At 41.4% G+C, this 22300-nt stretch overlaps 1 protein-coding gene across 1 annotated transcript in view; it reads left to right on the top strand.

Moving 5' to 3' along the window:
- USP10 (ubiquitin specific peptidase 10) overlaps positions 1-22300 on the top strand; it is a 51042-nt gene that overhangs the window by 11197 nt on the left and 17545 nt on the right. The window contains exons 2-4 of the mRNA XM_074550793.1: positions 8883-8951; positions 12515-12560; positions 16491-17501. Coding sequence (XP_074406894.1) covers positions 8883-8951; positions 12515-12560; positions 16491-17501 — 1126 coding nt within the window. The remainder of the gene's footprint in view (positions 1-8882; positions 8952-12514; positions 12561-16490; positions 17502-22300) is intronic.

The following is a 22300-nucleotide window of genomic DNA, read 5'->3' as shown; positions in this document are numbered from 1 at the left end:
TCCTTATGCCGTGATTATTTACAAAATAAGATCTTGCCTGTTCTGGTGGGCTTTGTCTTTGCTGTTTTGTGGAATAGAAAATATCAGCTGGGGCAAATGTGAAATGAGAAGCAGCAGAGTTTTCTGCTGGTGCAGTGCTGACATGGGAGGATGAGGAGTCTGTGGAGCAGCTCCCTCAGAAATGCAGGGGTGTCTGTGTGACACGGGTTGGTTTTTATTCTTGCACTCCCTTTTTCTCCCCCTGCTCACTGCACTGACCATTTTATACAAAACTTCCTTGGGCTGGATGCACTTTGAAATAGAGGAGTGCCAACAGGCACCTCATTATTTGAAATAGAATGAGGAGCATACATAAACAGAACTTGTTTGGGTGTAAGAGATTGGCTTGTCTTTTGGCAGGATTCTCTGTGGTTGTTGTTCAGTTTGTTGCTTTGATTTGAAGTACGTTATATAATTGATAAAAAATAGTACAACCTGCTTTGCTTTTGTATTTGAGTTACAATATTCAGGATAAACTGCTGAGATCCACAATGTGCTCCCTTAATTACATCAGGCTGGAAAGGGTAATTTGGTCATGAAACCTGTCCTGCCAGTAATGTGACAGTCACAACTGTGCTTCCCTGCTGGCCAGAGATCTGCCTTTCCTCTCACCAGAAAATGACTTTTTGAGGATGAGAATTCTTTTTTTTTTAAATGAAGGAATAAAGCCTGTCAGATTAATTTATGTGAAACATGTAGAAAATGCATAACTTTCTTCAGCTGTAAGAATTCTATAATAGCACCCAAAAACCTCCTGAATTGGGAAGGAAAAAAAGGAAAGGTTTGATCATGCACTATATTTTTGAGCCTTTGATAGCTTAAATGGTGGGCAGGAGGAATTGCACTGACTCATGGGCTTAGGTGACCTACATTTACCTAGCTCTGACTTTCTCCAGGCACTGTGGAGATGTGTTCATGTTCCAGTTTGGAGCTGCAGGCTGATGATAAAGGACTGGCAGCTTCTCTGAGAGTTTCCTTGTGATTTGTTACATTTTCAGCTGTTAAAAGTTTTAATATGCAACTGCTCCACCTTCAAGTGTGGCTTCATTTGCACATGTTTGTGTTTATAAAAGTAAACTTTATTTTTTGGTACAGAGATATATTGACATATGCTTTGCCTGAAATACTATTTGGGCTGTGGTACAGCTGTAAATTCATGGCCAGTGGTTTTCATAGCTCCTGGTTATGGGATGCTGGGTGCAAATTCAAAATCTATAAAAAGCCCAAACAGCAAACCTGTTTTTCAGTTTCACAATTTTGTCTGTGCTTTTAAAAGCATTTCAGTAAAAAAGTTTCTTGAGATTTGTTAGTTTGTAAAACCTTGTGTCCAGTTAAGTAATCATCTGAATTTCAGCTCAGAGGAAAGCACAACCTGTGGGAAAGCTGCTTTTTCCTACATTTTCCATAAAACTGAGAAATTGGGAGAGAAGTGAAGGGTGAGGAAGCAGTGCCTTGTTTGCTGCAGGATGAGTAATGGGACAGTGTTTTCTCTGCTAATAAACCCCAGTGCAGTCATATCCATGTGCCTTTTTTTCCTTGCCAGAAAACACACTTCTGCCTGAATGCTTCCTTTTCCTGCTCTGCTGCAGCCTAGCCCAGAGCTGGAAGAATAATTCCACTTTGCAGGAGTAACTTGGTGGCCAAGATTATATATATAATATGTATAATATATATCTAAGTGTAGCTTAGGGTATACATCAGCTATTTCATCATTTCACTTCAAATGTGAACTAGTTTGACTTGTTTGGCCTTCTGCTGAGACTCAGTGGTGGCAAGGAATAATCCAGCTGTAAAAGCTGGATTTTTAACTCCTTTATGGAAAAGCACACGAAGTGGGAGTATTTGCAGCTGAAACTAATTTGACTGAAGATCTGAAGCCGTTGGTGGTAGATGAAAGCCACGTTAATGCTTTCTGAAAGCCACAGTTGACACTTCATTTTCCTGTAGCTTTTTGCAGCCCAGGTGATCCCAGGATGATGATGATGATGCAGCAGTGCTATTTGTACCCATTTTTCTAGGACAGGCAGCTGTGGAGCACAGACTCAGCCTCCTTTTATCCCTGCAGGGCAGCCCCCGTGCTGCTGGGCAGGAGCAGCAGGGCAGATTTGGTGCCAGGCACTGGGAACATTTGCATTTTCCTTTTTCGAGTGCTTAGGGGACCACAGCACAAACCAGTCAGCATGGGCAGAGCTTGCAGCTCAGGTATTTTAACCCTTTGGGACCTTCCCCCCCCTTTTTGGAATTAGTTTTGCTTTTATCTGCATAGTTAAATGTTGTCTATGATCAGAGTTATTACACAAATATATAAATACTTTTACTTTCATTCCTTAGTGGTAGAAAACAAATCTTCCTGGATAGATTAATTCATTTGATGTAATTTATGTTAAAATCTAGCTGCAGCTAATATCTTGAAGATGTGAAGGGGATGGTATTGATGAAATGATTTGTTCCAAGTGCTGCAGAATCTCCTGGAGTGGCGCTGGATGTTCCACTGCTGTAATCACATTGGGGAGATTAAGGTAGAAACTGATTCCAGTTCTGTTGTGGCTGGAAACACCAGGGGCTGACAATCAGCAGGATGTGGGATTTGCTCTAAGGAAGGTGTTTAACATGAGTATTTTTCTGAAGAGAATTCATGTTGGGAGGCAGGGATTCAATCCAGGGAACTTTGATTCCTTGCAGCATGTCAGACTGAACATGGAAATTGCTGCCAGAGGCTCAGGAGTGAGCTGGAAACTCCAGCTTTGATAGTCCCATCCACTCAATGTTCCTGACTTGTATTACAGAAAAAATACATTTCAAAATTGCTACATTTATAAGGATATTCTCATCTGCAGAGTATTTTTATAATATTCTAATCTTAAAATTTTAACTTGGAGAAGAGAGTCAAGATGCTGCTCTTTTTTTATTCTCTTTTCAGTCACACAGGAAGCATTTCAGAACTACAGTTGTAACTGATTCTTTGGTTATTTTTAAGAATGCAGTTGTGTGGGTTTTTTAATAGTCCCAAGAGTATGACAATATTTTGCATTCAATGCCCAAACTTTATTGCAAAATCTTGATAGATGCAAATAAGACAAATAAATGAAATATGAAGTACTAGAACACCCATTCACCAGCAGCTTCATGAGAAAAGATGCCGTTTTAGAATTGCATAAAGTATGTTTAATTTTGCAGTTTTTTCTTTAATTAATGTGCTGGTTGCTGTTAGTGCCAGTATCTGAAGGGAAAGATTTTAGTTATGTCTAAAACAACCTAATTTTCAGGTTTATTCAAGTATTGTTAGTTTTATTTTCATCCTTGCTCTCATACATGTGACATCTGCAAGAAGACATTCACATTTGAAAACTCCCAGAAATCCAGAACTTGTGTGATTGGTTATGGAACCTCAGTATGGAAGATACTGGATGGAAAATCCATAAATACTTGGTTGTGCAGTGTAAGCAAAGCATTTTATTAAGTTGGTGCATGTTTGCTCACATGAGTTAAATCATGGGAGTTTAGTGTGGTTTTTAACACTGTAAATGGTCAGGTTGGGTTATTGCTGAGAATTGCAGAATGGAGTGGATCCATCATTTGGGTTTGGAGGTGTTCATCCATCCCAGAGGAGGAGTGTGGTGGCCTTGGTGAGGAATTGGAGAGGCAGCAGAGGCGGAGCTGTCCCGTGTTCATCCCCTCTGCAGGGATTCCCAGAGCCAGCCCTGCCTCCCCCACAGCAGCCTGCATTCCCAGCTTGTCCGGTTTATCTCGGCTGTTTAAAGGGCCTGGAAAGGGCCGAGGTGGCCTTGGGGCAGCCCGCGTATCGAAGGACGAGAAGAGGCTTCAGTTCTTCTTTCGGTTTTTATGTTTATTAATTGTTTATCTAAAAGATGTCCTTTCAGCCGAACAGAGCTCTGCTCAGCAGCCAGCCATGAGCACACTGTCTGCCCTCCGGACCGCCACGTATTTTTATACCCATTGTTACGTGTACAATATTTATCATTTTTCCCCAATACCATTTATTCTTATAACTCGGTGCACTCTCAGTAATAACCAATCCAAAAATGCCACCGTGGCCAAAGAAGATGGAGGAGAAGAGGAAGAAGAAGAAGAAGGGCAGGACACACCCCAATTCCTCCATCTTACTCCTCTAAACCCCCCTGTACATAAATCCTAAACCCTGTGTCTCACCCTCTAATTAGCTAATCTTTTCACCATTCACCCCGGTGAAGTCCTCTTATCTTCATAAAGGTGTCGTCTCCTGTGTAGGATCAAAGTCCAGCCACCAGACACTTCTGGCAACATTCCAGGACTCCCGGGCCCCCCAAGGGTGGTCTCGGAGGCCCGGCATCTCAGGATTCAGATCTTGAGATCCCACACCAGCTCTTTCTATACAGTTGCCACTGCAAGGTCACTGGGGTGCGTTTGCTGCTGCTCTGATCTGCCCCAGCCTGTGACAGCAACGAACCTCCCTGGGCTGGGGGGTCCTCGGGGACCTTGGGCACCCCCAGGGCAGGGTCAGTGAAATTCCTGCTCCAAACCCACCAGAGACTCCTTCCCAGCAGCCAGGACAGACAGACAGCTCTGAGGGAGGGCAGATGGGACCGAATTAAGCCTCTTAGGGATTAGGTGTCTGTAAAAGTAAGTCTGGGGATTGTTACAGTTGGAAATTTTCAGAACTTTCTCCCAGTGTTCTCTTTAGATTTTCATCCACATTCAGTCTTGGTGTGAGACTGGATCTCTGAGCTTTGTCCATGAGAGTGAACACTGACACCTTGACTGCTGTGTAACGTGATTTGCAAGCAGCTGCATTTTTGTCTGAGGCTCTAAATCAGAAACAGTTTTTGAAGAAATACATACACACACATACATATACATACACGCATACACACACGCACACGTACACACACATACATATACATACACACATACACACACATACACACACGCACACGTACACACACATATATACATACACACACGTACACACACGTACACACACGTACACACACGTACACACACGTACACACACATACATATACACACACACATACACACACATACACACACATACATATACACACACACATACATATACACACACACATACATATACACACACACATACACACACATACACACACATACATATACACACACACATACATGTACACACACACATACACACACATACACATACACACACATACACACACACGTACACACACATACACACACATACACATACACACACATACACACACACATACACACACACATACACACACACATACACACACACATACACACACATACATATACATACACACACACATACACACATACACACGTACACACACGTACACACACGTACACACACGTACACACACGTACACACACGTACACACACGTACACACACATACACACATACACACACACACATACATACACACCCGCACCCACACACACATACACACACACGTACGCACACGTGTACACACACGCACATACACACACACACACACGCACATTTTGTCTGAAAATTTGTGCAGAGCTATTAATGAAACCTCAGGATTTCCCAGGCAATATTTATGGATATTTTGGGGCTGTGTGTTGCCAGATGTGTGTCAGTGATGGGGATTTGTTGCTGCTGGGCCAGGTGAGCTCTGTGCTGACGCAGTGCCCGTCCTGCCCTCAGGGCCGTGCAGGTGAGGCTGTGACTGCCTTGGCCCAGCAGCGATGGAGCAGCACAAGCAGCTTCTCCCCAGCACTGCACAATCTCTCACCTGCTCCAGGGCTGGCCCTGGGCTGCCTGTGTCTGACTGCCACTGTTCTCAGCCTGGCTGTTATCCCTGCTGGGACCTTGAGGTGCTGGGACACGCAGGACCAGAGACTGGCACAGTGTGGGGCATTAAAGGCATCAGTCTGATGCAGTTGTAATGGGTGTGTGTTTCTTACACACTTGAAAATACTAAAATTGGGATTGAAATCATCAGAAATGAGTTTGGCCAAGCTTTTAACACGTGCTGATGTATCTGTGGCATGTGTTAAAATGTTATTTATAAAGTGGGGGAGAAATTAATGCTGACTGTGAGTAGTTCGTGTAAGTAATTTAATTACATGTTTAATGTGCCAAGCATTAGATTTTATTTGTCAGATTGGAAAGAAGGCAACTTTGAGAATTTTGAGGTTAGTTGGAGTAATTTTGAGGGTGCAAACAAGGTAGGACCCCAAAACTCATGCTGATAATAAGGATATTTTTGTAAGAGTGTGGTACTTTTTATTAGATCTTAGTCTGCTCTTGCTTAAAATTTCTTATTACTTGGACGTTTAAGATGCTGTAAAACCTTCAAAATTTGAATTAATGATACAGGGTAAGTACTGCAGCAATGCTGATGCTGTTTTAGAACTAAACAAGTATTTTCTTACACAGGTGTCTTACAGAGTGCCAGGCACACTGATTCCTTGGGGTGGATGGATGCACAGCAGGCAGGGAGTTACAGTATCTTTCAAATTGCTTAAAATACATTTTTTCCCTCTGAATCCTGTCTTTTTCTGGTAGGGGTTGTTATACTTGCCAAGGGATGTGGTATCACAGTTCTCTTTCACTGAGTGCACAGTGGTGTCTCGAAAAGGGTGGAAGATTCTGCCCAGCTTGCAGAAGTTATTTCTGGGGAGATGAGGATGGCTGCAGGCAGGGGAGGTGGCTTAAACTGGGCAGGTTTGATGTCATCACTCTTCAGTTTAAGCACTGATATCATCATCAGGGCCTTAAGTTTATTTTGAAACATCATTTCTCTCAGTTATCATACAGGGATCTTTCAGCTGGGGACTTAATGCTGGTGTAAATATGCATTGGTAAATAAAAACAAATCAGATCAAATTCTGTTTATTTCAAGGCCAAATGGGATGGGGTTTTTGAGCTTTAGTCTGACTAGGATGAGATGTTGGCAAATATTTAAAGTCCTGTTTTAAATTCCACAGGAAGAGTTGCATAGACACAAATTTCTCTATATCAATACCCCATTAGAACAGTTAATTAATACAGTATTAATGATCACTTTATTCAATTTTTTTTTGTGTTTCCTCATTAAAAAAGAAGCTCAGAAAGAAGTACCAGGCCTGTGATACTTTGCTTAAAAATGCTGGTTAATGAAATGACTGTATCATATTATTAGATTGAGAAATTAGGGTTGGATTTATATCACTTTTAATAGACTACCCTTGAGATGATTGCTTTGTTCTGTGGCATGACAGCATCAAAAATACCTCCTAAAACATAAATTTAGTGATGAGTCAGCAAGTGATTTTCTTCAGTTTGTTTTTGGACTGTGATAAATTCTAGTTCATATGTTCTGAATAAAAATGCCTTGGTTGTGCAGAAAGTATAAACCAAGCCTGAGTCTGTGCCAGGAGCTGTGAATTGGGTACAATTTAGGGATTTGTTGGGTTTGGGTGTTGGATTCTCCCTTGGTGGGCAGCACTTGGCTGAGGGAAGAGATTTTGAAGCATGAAATGTTTAACTGTGTTTCACCCTTTGAATCACAGATGTTCCCGTTTGTTTTGACTGTTGAGTTGTTTGTAGTCTAAACCAGATCACATTTCTGGTTTAGAAGGCCACTGGAATGGGCACACGTGAAAGTGGCGTGTGTATAAATCAGTTTTGTGTAAGAAAAGGATGGTTTGGAATTGCTGAGGAATTTGGCTTTCAGTGAAGCAGTGAGATTTCTGCATGTGGATGGCTGTGAGTGATGTAAACACAAACTCCATTGGAATAAACCACCTCAGGTCTGGCAATAAAACCCCTGGGACTGGGCTGTTGTGTGTGGCAGCAGCCTGTGCTTCACAAGAGATATTTCCCAGATTTTGGGAATTCTTTTCTCTGGCTCAGCTCCCACTCTGGTTTGTTGTGTTTCAATAGAACCAAGCTAAAGATTTACCATGAGCAAGAATCAAAATGCTGAAAAAGCTTTGCTGGTGGGAGGGTGGAGGAGAGCAGGGAGATAAATGGGAGTGGGGGCTGTGCTGTGCTGGCCAGGCTGACCTGCTGCGTGCCAAGAGTGCTTTTCATCCTCTTTGTCTGTTTTCTCACTTTATTCAGCTCCTTGTTTAACTTCTTTCTGTCCTGGATGTTTGGGTGTTATTCAGTTACAGCTGGAGTGGAAGTTTATAGAAACTTCCAGGTGCTGTGAGTTGCCAACAGCTCAGGCCTTTTGATTGGCAATCTTTTGTTTTCTGTAAATTAAAGTTCTCATTTAGTGTAATTTTCTTTGTGACCTCGTTAGGTACTTTTTCCAGAGAGTATCTAGATGCAGAGTATCTGAAAAGCTGCAGGAAAGTGTTGGGGAAAGATGTTTTATTTTAGGTTTGTTATGGAGAGTTTCAGGCACAGGAATAACAGAATTGATGATTTTTGTGTGTTTTCCTAAACCTGAGCAGTTTCAGTTCTTTGTGCCCTCAGGTACACTTAGTCACGTGTGTAACTCCTCATTTAGCACAGCTCTGGAGAAATAATTCCTGGTGTTTTCTCATTTGCTGAGGGTGGGTTTAGAAGGCAAACCATGAACTGATGCAGCTGCACCCAAACGTGGTTTTAAACTGGTCACAGGATGAGGAGCAGTTTGTGATCACCTCCAGTGGGAATCTGAAGGAAAATGCTTTGTTTACACTTTCAGAGCCTAAAGTTCCTTGCTAAAGATGTAGGAAGGAACCAAGATGAGAGTTGGGATGCAAGGTAGAGTTTCTGACTCCCAGCACATGGGTCTGTTTGAATTCTAGTATCCTAATGGATTTTAATGTGATTTTATTGATTGTATTGAATATAAATAGTTCTTTAACAAAAATCCTTCTCTTTTATTTTTAGTATATTTTTGGGGAGTTCAGCCCTGATGAATTTAATCAGTTCTTTGTGACTCCACGATGCTCTGTTGAGGTAAGATCTACTTTAAACTTGTTTTAGAAATAACATTTTGAAGCTCCATCTCTTTGTGTGAATTTGAAATACAAGAATACAAATATTTGTCATGCACTTGGCTTGCTAATTTACAGACTGAAAATTTTATTCAGTAGTCTTCTTTCCACGTCTGTGGATATTAAATCAATTTTTAGACATAAATTAATGGTTCCACTTTCTGCTTGTCATCTCTCAGAGCTGCACTAGCTGACAGTAGTGGTGGGATGTTGATGATGAATTTTCCAGCCCTGGACCTCAGTTTTGATGGGTTTTTTAAGGGGTGGATGATGAGAACTTTCCCAGCAGAGCTCTTGGCTGTAAGGTGGCTTCTAAGCCTTGGGAGCCTTTTGAAGCACAAGGATTGTTCACATTTCTGGCCAGGTGGAACAATCAGAGCTGTGCACAGAGAAGGCTGTGTGTGAGGTCTGGGAAGTGCATTAATAACGAACTAATTAGTGACAGAGAGAGGCACAGAGTGGGAACAGTTGTCTTTGTGTGTTGGAGTTCATTACAACTCACAGAGCATTGCAGCCTCTTGTTCTCTGCAGTTCTTGGTACACAACCATGAACCATTTTCCTTTCTAGGGAGGAGTTTATCCCATTGTCCTCATCTCCAGACTTGAAAAATACTTTTCCTCTGGGTCCATTTCCGTGTGTTTCCTCCAGACATTTGCATTCAGACATTGCAGTCATGCTTCCATCCTGCCCTCTCAACATAAAGGAAACAAACACTCGAGCTGTGGATGGGGAAATCCTTTTGTCACAGTTTACAAACCATTGTTAATGTGACTTACTTTCCTGTAGCTTAATTTTCCAAGGCTAATTAGTGTAATAAACTGCTGAACAATGGAAGGGCACGAAGGGGATGGGGTGGGGTGAGGAGTGAGGGAAATTCAGAAAGGAAAAAGCAGTTATTTCTGGGGGGAGAGCTGAGTAGCAGAAAAGATCTTTGGGTAATTCCTGTTAGCTGTGATGACCCTGCTGCCCTCCCACCATAACTGCAGTCACAGCAGTGGCACATTTCCATCCTGTGCAGTGTCACCTGAAGTGCCCCCATCAGCTTTTTCAACACTTAGGGGATGATGAAAATGTCATATCTTGATTTATGCAAAGCTGTTTTCAAAGCATGAACCTGCAGCACCAGCACCAGCGTGGCTTCATTTTCTCAGTGTACCACTTACTGGTTAGCTTCAATATAAAGAGCTGTTGAACAATGTTCCTTAAGTTTGTCCTTGATCTGGTTCACTTCAATGTTTTAATTACCTGGATGATGAAATAAAAATGATGCTTATTAGTTTTACACTAATTGGTGTAAAAAATTGGTCTGCAAAAGGCAGGGTGAGACTCAGGAAGGACGAGGCAGAGCTGATGATGCTGCAGTGATGTTTGGCACCCATCCTGCTGGGGACAGTCCCACATTGCTGCTGTCCCTCTGGGGTCCCTTAGCCTCACACCCAAGGGGACTGGCAAGGGAGTAGTTAAAGCTAAAGGGAAATACAGGTTGGATATTGGGTGTCCGGTTTTCGGCTGTTTGGGTGGCCTGGAGAGGCCCGGGGTGGCCTTGGGACAGCCCGCGGATCAAAGGAACAGAAGAGGCTTCAGTTCTTTTCTCGGTCTCTGTGTTTATTAATTGTTCATCTAAAAGATTTTCTCTCGGCCCGACAGAGCTCTGCTCAGCAGCCAGCCATGAGCACACTCCCTGCCCTCCGGGCGGTCACCCATCTTTATACCCATTGTTACGTGTACAATATTTATCATTTTTCCCCAATACCTTTCACCCTTATTGCCCGGTGCACTTTTAGTAATGACCAATCCCAAAGTGCCACCATCACCACAGAAGATGGAGGAGAAGAAGAAGAAGAAGAAGGACAGGACACGCCCCAATTCCTCCATCTTACTTCTCTAAACCCCCCTGTACAGAAATCCTAAACCCTGTGTCTCACCCTCTAATTAGCTAATCCCTTCACCATTCACCCCGGTGGAACCCTCCTATCCTCATACAGGTGTCGTCTCCTGTGTGGGATCAAAGTCCAGCCACCAGACACTTCTGGAACATTCCAGGACTCCCGAGCCCCCCAAGGGTGGTCTCGGTGACACCTCAGTCCTGAGGTGCTGAGATCCCACAATTAGGGAAAAGTTTTTTAATGAAAAAGTGATAAAGTTCTGGAATGTTCTGCCTGTGGAGGTGGTGCAGTCCCCATCCCTGGGTGTGTTTAACAAAGCCTGGATGTGGCACTGGGTGCCAGGGTTTAGTTGAGGTGTTGGGGCTGCGTTGGACTCCATGATCTTGAAGTTCTCTTCCAACCCAGTGATTCTGTTGTCTAAAATGTCCCTTTTACATGTGACATTTTTGGCCCATGTTCTGTCTCATACCTGTTGGCTGGGATGGTTCACACTTGTGTGGAGCAAGGCAGCTTTGCAAGGGTGCTGTTGTATATTCTGATATTTTGGGCATCAAGAGGCTGACTACTTTTAGAAAATCTTATTCTCTGAAGATCTTTGCTTTGGATAAAAACAAAAATTGTAAGGTGTATCCTAAACTGTTTGTTACAGACATTTAGAGTAATTTTTTTAGCTCCAAGTAAAATTATATTGAAGCTGTGTTCAAAGTTAATATGGAGCTTGACCCATTGATTCTCATTTCTGGCTTGAAAAGATGATATATTAAGATGTATTGAGGTTCATAAATGGATTTACAGCACGTGGTTTTTTAAATACTTTTGCAGTGGAATTTCAGGAATATTCTTCTTGCTGTTTCTGATGCACTGGTGTCTGCAGTGCATTAAAAAGGTGATATGTGAGTATGTGTAGCTTAGGGAATTGAAAACTTCAATAAAGAAATCTTTTATTTGTTGTCTGTCCCTCAGTGCTGATCTCCCCCTGCAGAGCCAGATGCAGGTTCTGCAGAGCTGCTGAATGCAGAGTGGCAGTGGCAAAGTCCTGCAGGGGCTCTGAGCTGCTCAGGAGGTTCAGGGGCAGGGGAGGGGGGTCAGGAATTGCCCCCTGTGGTTACACCATGGCAAAGGTTCTGGCAGCCCTGAGCCCATGAAATGGTGGCAGTGTTTATATAAAATTATCCACACTCTGTGCTGATCAATGTGTTCAGGACGTTCCAAGGATCACCCTGGAGCAGGTTACAGTCAGAAGGTTTAGGTGTGATTGTTCCTTGCAAAGCTTTCTTTCATCCTTTCCCACTTTGGTCTGTATTCAGCTTTTGTCTAAAAAGAGGATATATGCTCCTCATCCGAAAATAAATTGATAAAGATGCTGGGAGATGAATTGTTTGAGAGCTTGGTGAGCTTGTGGTGTGTAACCAAGATAATCTTTATCTCTCAGTACTTGTGGTAATCTGCAAGGACACCTGAAGCTGCAGTGTGGGATTTGATAAATATAGAAGCATGAGTTCAAGGCATCCTCTCCAAAAATCAAATCTCAGTTATGATGTTATTTTTTAAAGGATTTGGATGTTTCATATGAAACTGATATGGAATGTTCATAGATTTGCATTGCCTTTAAATAAGTTTCATTTCTTTTTTGTACAGCTCCCCCCTTACAATGAAACAGTTTCATGTGGTATTAAATCCACAGGTAAGTTTCATGATGGTAAGAAATCAAGATTTTTTTTTTTTTAAACTTCAAGGTTGTGACACTTTCCTGAGATTTACTGTAACCTCTCTTTGAATACAATTGTTACAACTTGCTCAGCACCTACACAGGCATAATTAGGTTGGATTTTTAAACTTTCCTGAATGATACCTGTGAGAGGTTTGGAAAAATCCTGCATTGAACTTCAGCTGATTACAGTGGGCATCTTATTCCTCCTTCACTGTGCTGCCCAGTCAGAGCCCTGTGCAGACACTGTGGATGTGGCTGTGAGGATGAGGGGGCTGAAGAGCCACAGCATGAGAATCCTCTGACAGTTTCAGCAAGGCTGCTCTGCAGGCACTGCTCTGCTCTGTGCTCCCTTTGGCTCTTGTCTCTGCCTGGCTTGGCTGTTTGCTGGAGAATCCTGGTTTGGTTTTTTTAATCTCTTGATGAAGGTGTGACTTGATTTAAAACTAAATTACAGAGTTCCCCTGTTAAAGCTGTAACACTCACAGGTCTCCTCTGCCTCAACCCCAAAACCTGCCCTTGCTTCAGGGCTGCAAGAAGTGGACAGGGAGGTGGGAGCTGCCCTGGCATCCTCACTCTGAATAATTTTAACCAAACTTCCACAGAATTTTAAGCAGCAGGTAAAATCAGGTTTTGGTTTATTCCCTGAACCAAAGAGCAAGGAAGCTGAGACCTAGACAGATGTAAATGAAAATGACTCCAGGTCTCCTTGGGAAATCATGGAAATATCTGACTGAACATTTTCAAAAGTGCTCAAAAGAGGACCAAACCCCACATTAGTGTTTGAGAGCCCCTGGTCATTGTCCTTAGAGGCTTTGGCCTTCCTTTGAAAGGTAAACAAGACAGGCAGTCAGAAAGAAGGACCAGAGATCTCATTTGAGAGCAGATCAGCAGCACTTCTGACAATTCAGAAATTTTATTTAGTACCAGTTATAGGACCCTGAGTAGTTCTAAATAGGAGTTGGACAGGTTCTTTACAAAGACCATCTGGTGTGAATTGTCTGTTGCTGACAGGGGCATCCAGTCATTTATTTCTTTGTCTAACTAGATTTAAGTTTTGTTCTTTCAGACTGAGATTTTAATGTTCACAAGCCATACAGAAAGATGGTTTGTACAAATGTCTTTCAGATCATTCCTAGACCTTGAGAGAACCCTTCCCAGCCCTGAGATTAGGTAATGACAGCAAATTAGGTTTTGCTTGAAAAATGTCTTTAACAATCTTGCACTGTACTGTGCATGCACGTTATCACTGTGGTGGCTGCATAGGAAGCTGTGCAAACTAAACTGGAATGCTTGGTCATGCAGAATATTTGTATTTTTATATGATGACACACACTTACCATGTTACCATTCCCCATAGTCTTCATTTTTTACTGTATTCTCTTCAGTGTTTAACTTGATTTCAGAATCAGAAGATCTGTTAACACCTCCTAGGAGTAATCAAATCATGGTTTAAGCTCTAATGTGCAGAACTCTGTTCACACTAATTAGTGCTGTGCATTCACAGATCTGGGGTTGTACCCAGACTGTCCTTGGAGCATCTGCTGGTGCTTGTTTCAATATGTGTGCCATGTTGTTCATGGCACAGGGATCTGTTTCAGTCCATTCAGAAATAGAGCTGTGAACTAGATTGAAACAAAGATGCCCTGAAGCAAAGTGGAAAGTCAAAACAAATAAGAAAAAGTATTACCTCCTATTTTCCTCAAATAAACTTGACACAATCTTACAGCAAATGAGCTTCTGCCAGTCATTGCACAGACTAACTGCACAGTAGCTGCTGGTATTTATTATTCTAATCCTCTGTGAGGTACAAAGATTAATTGCTCAGCTGTAACTTCCTAATTTGTTTGGTAAATGCTACAACATCAGTTCTGCTCTTGGCAAGGTGTCAGCCTATGATGTTGTGTAAGGGATGTGTTGTGTTTTCTGCTCCCCACTAGCCCTGAGTGTAAAAACTAGAATAAAGCTCCCTTAGATGATTTTTGCCAGGTTAGTTCTGGGTCCCACAAGTGCTGGGAGCTTGCTGGGGACAGAGGAGCAGGACAGGGGTGCAGAGGTGACAGCTTTTACCTTGACTCACCCCCAGAGGGAAACCTCATTCTTTGTTCTGAAGCAATTGCTGTTTTCTAGAGCTTGGATTTTAGAAAAGAAGTGGTCATGAATTATTTGAAGTAGTAGGGATTTGAAATGTGCCCAGAAATTCATTTTTGTCAAAGTTGGAGGAATATTGGGTGTTAGCAATTGTTGCCTGTGCTTTGTGCTGTTGTAACAAAGAGCAGAAAGAGCCATAAAGAGATGAACCTGTACACCTCAAATAGTCAGATTAATAGATCAGTGCAGAAAAGCAATTAGCATCTTTTTAATTTGTTCATTAAATCATAATGTGTTGGTATTGCATGGATAAGTCAGACCTCAACACACATTGTATGTTTGTTACTCTTCATTTGGTATTTAAAAATGCAGATTCTTGTTCCCTTCACATTTTTTAAACCTAAAATATTTGTTAGCAGATTTTTCTAGAAAATATCCAGAACTGCAAAACTTTTATATTGACAGTCTTATATCAAAATAATCCCTAGATTGTTTTCCCAGAGGATTTTTTTCCTTAGGTGTGTGAATAACTTCTTTTCTGGGAACTGTTGGTTGTTTTTTGTTGTGTTTAAAAAAAATCCACCTCATTTTTAGTGAGTCTGTACTTGCAAATATGCATTTGTTGATGTCATGCATAATGTAAGTGGCACAAAATCTGAAAAGTTTAGTGCTGTATCCACATAATTCCTTTGGAATTAATACCTAGTGTTGTTTGGTTCTGTAGTAAGTCTTAAAAATTGGAAATGTGTGTTTAAACCCCCATCGTTCAGGAAACACAAAATATTAAAATGTAATATCCTTGGAACAGTAGCATACATATCATAAAGACCTGCAGAGCTTTGAAATGTCAGCTTACCTTCAAAATTCCTGAAACTTTCATTAATTTTATATCTTTACTCAGTAGTTACTGAAATAGTTGTAGCTGAAGTATTCAGTGTTGCCACTTAGCACACATACATTATAACAAGAAATAAATTCCAGGAAATTGCAGAACTTGGTGGCTGAAAATATTTTGTGATACTGAAGCCTGCCATGAGAATATTTCTTTAGTTCCAGGGTAAATAAATAAATCAATAAAACAAAAAAAACCTGTTCATAAGTTTTCAGTACAATTCCTAGGGAGAAGTTGAATGCTGATTTATGTTGAGGAATGTGTTGTGTTTTGTGTCATAAAATCCTGGATTCATGTATATCATTAGTCTCTCATGGTAATACATTTAATTGTGGAAAAATTATTGAAGTTATAAATGAGCTTGGAGGCTCGAAAGCATTAATTGTAGTGTGCCATGCAATTAATAAATATATTTTTCAGTTATGTTTAGTTGTGATAAATCCCACCAGAAAAAACCAAACCCAGCCCCTCAAAAAGCAAACCTCACATATGGGAAAGTTAAAAAGGAAAGGCTTAGATTTTGTAGTTGTCAGTTGAACAGACTGGCTTGAAAAAAGCATGGAATTAAGTGTTACACCATATTTCACAGGCAATTACCCAGTAATTCATTTAATACAGATTATTCCTATAGACCTTGGATTTTAATAGTTTTCTTTTGAGGGGAATTTAATTGGGATTATGTGCAGGATTCTACAGTGATTTGGAAATTACATAACCCTGGTTAAGAAAACCTGAATCCTGCTCTGCTATCTTTAAGAAAATGATGTTTTGAAAGTTGTCCTGGTTGAGAATGAGAATTCCTTTTGTTTGGGGAGTGTACTTTGTTTTCTCAGTTACAGCAAAATAGGAGAATGAATCTAAAAGCTACAAAAGCAAGAAAAACAATGTGATTCTCTGACTGAGATCTGCTCTCTCTTGTCCAGGGGAAGAGTATCAGAGAATAGAATTTGGTGTTAATGAAGTTATCGAGACTCAGTCATCTGTCCTGAACAACACCGACTACAGCATTTCGAGCACTCTGAACCCTCAGGCTCCAGAGTTCATTCTCAGCTGTGCACCCGCTCAGAAAAGCCCAGATGATGCTCTCAGCGATACCACCTACAACTCCATTGACTGCCAGTTCAGTGACCCCACCCTGGCTCTGGACAGCGGCTCCAACGCCGAAAACGACGCCTTGGCTGGGGGCCTGGGGCAGAGGGAGAGGAAAAAGAAGAAGAAAAGACCCCCTGGGTATTACAGTTACCTGGAAGATGTCCCTGACGGCGTGGCCGCCCCTGAGGCGCTGGTGAACGGCCACGCCTCGGCCGCGGGACTCAGCAGCGCCGAGGACGCGGAGCTGCCCGGAGACCTCCCCTCGCTGGCCACGCCGAGGACTTGCAGCAGCCCCGGCAGCTCCGTGGATTTCCTGGGCGGAGCTGCGTGCGCCGAGCCCGGCCCCGGGGGCAGGACTGGCGGGCAGGCCGAGCTTTGCCGCCTGGCTCACTCGGAACAGTTCTGCCTCCCCCCGGAGGCCGTCAGAGAGAGCCCCCTAAGGACAGCTGTTGTACAGGCCTATGCCGGTACTGATACTACTGAAACTCTGGGCGTTGCTAATGGACAAACACTTGAATCCTCCTCTGGTGAGGACACGGCTGCCAATGGGGTAGAATTGCACACTGTGGAAAGCTCTGACTCAGACCAAGCTAAGCCTGAGGAAGCTTCACCTACTACTGAGGCGACGGTCCCGCTCGCAGGATCAGTCCCTGTTAATCAGCCTGCAAAGTCGTGGGCTAGTCTTTTTCACAATTCCAAGCCCTCTGCTTCCACATCTGTGGTCTATGTTGAGACTAAGTATACCCCTCCTGCCACATCTCCTCTGGTCCCTGAAAAACAGGTTGAAGTCAAAGAGGGACCTGTTCCAGTTTCAGAGGATCCCGTAGCCATAAAGATTGCAGGTATAGTTACACGCACGAGTGGATGTTCCACTGCCAGGGTTTAGCTCTGCTTGTGAACAGGAGTGTGCAGAGTTGATAGAGAGAGAACATTCCTCTGGTAACGAGCTGGCTGTTCAAACACTGCATTTGAATTAGGCAGTTTGTATCCCCCTGAGTAAACATTCCATGTCATTATCCCAGGTACAGGGAAACTCTTGCTGCTTGTCAAACAACTTGTCAGAGAGTCTGTGGAAGTGATCTGTGGTTTCAAATGGCCTGTGTGCTGTTACAAAAATGAGACTATGTTAGGTTTGTATGAAAATGGTGTGTTACATTATCCAATATTTACAATTTTGTAGTATTCCATTGCAAGAAGAGCATTACTGTATTTATACCAAAGTAGCTGAAATTCCTGGGCACTAAACAGCAGTTGAAGTGTAATGGCTACATAGGTCTTTCTTCAGAAATTTCAATTCAGAAAATAACTATATTTACTAAAATGCTTCTTGAGGGGTCTCTCCTTCCAATTTAACCATTACAAACAGTATTGCTTTATCCATAACCAATACTTGCTGTTCCCAGTTCAGGAATAACCCTCAGGAGCTGTCCAGAGGGGACATCAGGACAGGGAATGAGTGATCCAAAAGCTTTGACACCTGATCATATTTGTGCTCTTAATGGGAAATGCTGGAAACTGCAGATTCAGCCAGGAATGGTGAAATTCTCCCAGCTTGGGTACATTTTGTGTCACTGACTCACCAGTGTTGGAACCAGAGTAATTATTTTAAATCTGTGAAGTGGTCAGTGTGAGATGGCTTTGTGCAGAGTCCTGCTGTTTATGCCACAAGCTCATTTACAGGTGCAATGCTGCTTTGAAAGTGGCAGCCTCAGGTCAGGTTTGCACTCTGAACAGAAGCTGAGCTGGAGATGATGTTCAGAGTGCCCAGAACTGTGTGCTGCCTCTCTTCCCTCCTTACTCAGCAGTGGTTTCGTTACTCAGAATTGTCTGTTGGGAGAAAAGCTGTCAGAAAAATTTATATTTCAATGTATTTTCCACTTAGGTGTCACAAACACTCTAAAGATATATATATATATATATATATATAAAAGAGCAGGTGATTACAGTCTGTATAAACCCATATGGAGAATGTTTTCTTAAAATCTCAAGCTATCATTTGGTAATGATTTTTAATTTAAAACTCTTTTGTGACCGTCATAAAGCTAGGATTGCTTGCCATAAATGGAAAAGGTTTTTTTCTCTTGTCCAAGCTCTTCCAGCTGTAAGTTAACTTTCTAGACTTTCACTATTTCTGTACTATTTTTTGCCACCAGGTGGGAGCAGAGCTTTTTATTCTGTCTGCACTGTTGTAAAACACAAATGTAACTTTTACCCAGTTTTCTTCTGCACCTTCACTATTAGCTTGCTCTTTGGGCAGAGGAATAATCTGAATATAGATAAAAGGAATTCATCTGCTCATTGTAGCTGCTTTAGGTAGGAGTTATTGCTGCAAATCCTGTAATTCAGATGCTGCTGGTTTTGGTGTAAAATGTTTATTGAAGATCTGAATGCCTTGTGATCAGTGCTTTGCTCAGTGGAAAAAAGTGTTTTTCTTTATTTTCTTTATATGTACTCAAAAAACAGATACCTGAGTGCTTTGTTCATCCTCCCACACTCAAAAATGTGTTACAAGAACTTCAGTTCATGCTTTCCAGACAGATCATTGCTGTGTTCTGTAGATATTTAATTTCAAATCTCCTTCCTCCCTGATCATCACTGTGAGAGGCTCTGTGTGTTTGTCAGCTGTGTTCCTTGTTTGCCCTGTGGCTGAGATCAGATCCCCTTGAATTCAGCAACTTCAGCTCATTCCAATGGGAATGAAATTTTTACCACAAGTTCCATGGGGTGCTGGACAGGTAAACTCTACACCTGAATTAGCAGGCAAAATGAACAAATCAAATTAACAAATCAAATTAACAAATCAAATGAACAAATCAAATGAACAAACAACCCAGTGCTGGAGTGCCGAGTTCCTTCTGCACAGTTTTATTTAGAGCACAAGAAGAGGAGTTGCTTTTCCAGGGACAAATTGTTGGTTTGTACTCCAATTTCAGCAGTTATTGCAAGGGAGGTTAATGATTCACAGGCACCCTGGAGATCATTTAATGCTGCTTAATTCAGCCTGCAGAGATCTGGGCTTGCTTTAGTCTCAGAGACAGAAGCTGCACAAGGTAAGGAGATGATCAGGACTAGAAAATAAATAGAACAGACAAATTTCATGTTAATCTTGATGAGAAGCAAATGCAGAAGAGGTAATTTTAGCAAGTGCCCAAGATGCATCTGCTGTGCAGGTGCAGAAAGGGAAAAGTGCAGTAATTATGCACCACAGCCTAATTTAGATGCTAGGACAAACATTTTAATAATTAATATCTAAGGGATAGTTAGGTCATAAATTTAGATGGGTAAAAATGTGACTCTTCAGGGCTTTACTTGCCACATTTCACAGCTGGTCCCCTACAATTATAACCTGAAAATTAATAAAGCCTTATATAGTGTAGGAAATAAGTGATTGGAAAAATATCAATTCTCTGAGTAATCTTTTAATGATTCTTGGTGATCTTAGGAAGAACTGCAGTGAGAGAATCTAAACCAATTTTCTGAATAATATTTTCTTGCAGTGTTTTTACTGTGGGTGATGGAGGTAACAGTGCCCATAAAATCTGTTTACAGCAGAGAGGATTTCAGGTGAATCAAAGAACAGAAACTTTTAAGATCTGACTAAATCTGGAATGATTTTAAATTAGAAGGAAGGGAATCCAATAAATGCAGGTGTGGAAGACACCAGAACACCAAACCAAATGAGAGTACCATGTGAAGAACTAATGGTGGACATATTAGACAAAAAGATCTGGAAATTCTAGGGAATTGATGAGTCTCTTTAGAGAGAAGAAAACAAAGTTTTTTTTCCCCAGTGTGTGTTAATACCAATTTACATGGAAAACACAGAAAATAACAAATTCTGCTGTGGACTTGATGCAATGGCAGTCGTTGGGCTTTCCTTGTGAAGGAAAATTTCATGGTGCAGCAGCAAAAATGGAAATAAGATTTAAAAACCATGTGGGTAAACATGAAATATTCAGAGTTAATTTGTGTCAGATGATGTTGTTGGCACGACCATGGTTGTAAATCTAAATTTACAAAACAAATCCATAAAGAAGATGGTGATTCATAAAGTGAAGAAGATCACTTCTGCCAAGGCTAGTGATAAAATGAAATTAATTCACATTGTAAGAAAGGTGTTTCAGTGTTATATAGTAGATTTTTTCTCATTGTAAAGGTAGGTCAATGCTAGAGCAAGGAGTGTGGAGACATCCAGGATCTGGGGGTTTTATAATCTTCAGAAATGCAGCCTTTTGTACATTCAAACTTGTTTCTTACAGGAAATGGGTTTGTTTAGGGACATCCAGCAGTGTTTTTACTGGGATTTTTTAGGCCTTGTCCAGATTTGAGGAAAGGTCAGTGACAGAGGCAATATTCTCTAAATCAGGGCCTTAATCCAGGAGTTCAGTTCTGACTTGGAACCACCTTTATCTCTTCAGCATGGGCTCCACATCCACAGGGCTCCTCTTGCCTTAAACTTAATTTGTTTAGGAAAACACCTTGCTAAAAAAAATGTGAGAGGTAATTGTAATAACAAAACCCAATGGATGAACTTCAGCTAAATGCTTTCTGTTTACCAACAGAAATATCTAAACATTTCACAAATCAGTACCCTCCAAAAGAAAGAAGTTTTTGGGGTGATGACATGAGCTTTCCAACAGGTTTTGAAATGTTAAGATTTTCTCACAGTCTGTTTTTCTGCTGATACATTTGTAAAAGTTCTTTGGTTACTGTGTGTTAATGTGAGCTGGAAATGTGCTGCTGGATGTAATTCTGCACAGAAACCCAGGTCTGTGTTAAAAGAAGCAAAAGTCCAGCAGTGGCACTGGAGCCTGTTCCCAGAGCAGCTTTGTGACCACAAGAGGATGCTAAAGGGCCTCTGAATGCCTTTATTGAGCACGATGCAAAAACGGGCAAGAAAAGAGTTCATGTAAAAAGTTCTTGGTAGACACAAAAAATAGAATTTTCCTGTTACTTTTATCCTTATTTTCAACAGTGATGAATTATGTTAGCAGGAATATTGTGTGTGAACACAGTTCAAATGTTGCTGCTCTGACAGTACATTCTGAAGCACTTCAGCAATAATTTAATAACATATTTTAGCCTTCACTAGAAAAGAATCTTATTCTGCATCTGTGCTACCTCATCTTCCATTTTACATTTCTTTGCTGTCTGCTCTTTCAGGTGGCATGTTCTTTATGTTATAGACCAGGGAGTTAAACTTTTTTATTTTTTTGTCAATTTTGTTTGCTTAGAACTGATGTTATCTGTAGGAAATATCATCTTATAGATAGGGAGAAAGCTTGGCAGCAGCAGGATGTGGATTTTGTCTGCAGTTCTGCCATCTCCTCTGCTTTTGTACCTACATCATGTTATTTATCTTTTTAGTCCTGTAGTGAACAGCTCAAATTCTTTCAGGTTATGGCATGTAAAACCTTTACAGCTCCTCACATTTATTATAAAAACAATTAACCCCACTGGTACACAATTGCTGTATTTTCTTGCAGTTTGTATTTTGTCTTGTATACACCTTATTTTGCAAGTTTAAAGTATATGAGCTCCAATATTTTCTTTGAACAGTTCTTATTTAGGTTTCTAAATAACAGGTCAGGATTCCTGGAAAAGCTCCTTTTGTTGTTCTTGGTTTCATAACTGGGACAGA

The sequence above is a fragment of the Zonotrichia albicollis genome, chromosome 13 (genome assembly GCF_047830755.1).
Source record: "Zonotrichia albicollis isolate bZonAlb1 chromosome 13, bZonAlb1.hap1, whole genome shotgun sequence".
NCBI lineage: Eukaryota > Metazoa > Chordata > Aves > Passeriformes > Passerellidae > Zonotrichia > Zonotrichia albicollis.
This window is presented reverse-complemented; position numbering and strand designations above follow the sequence as displayed.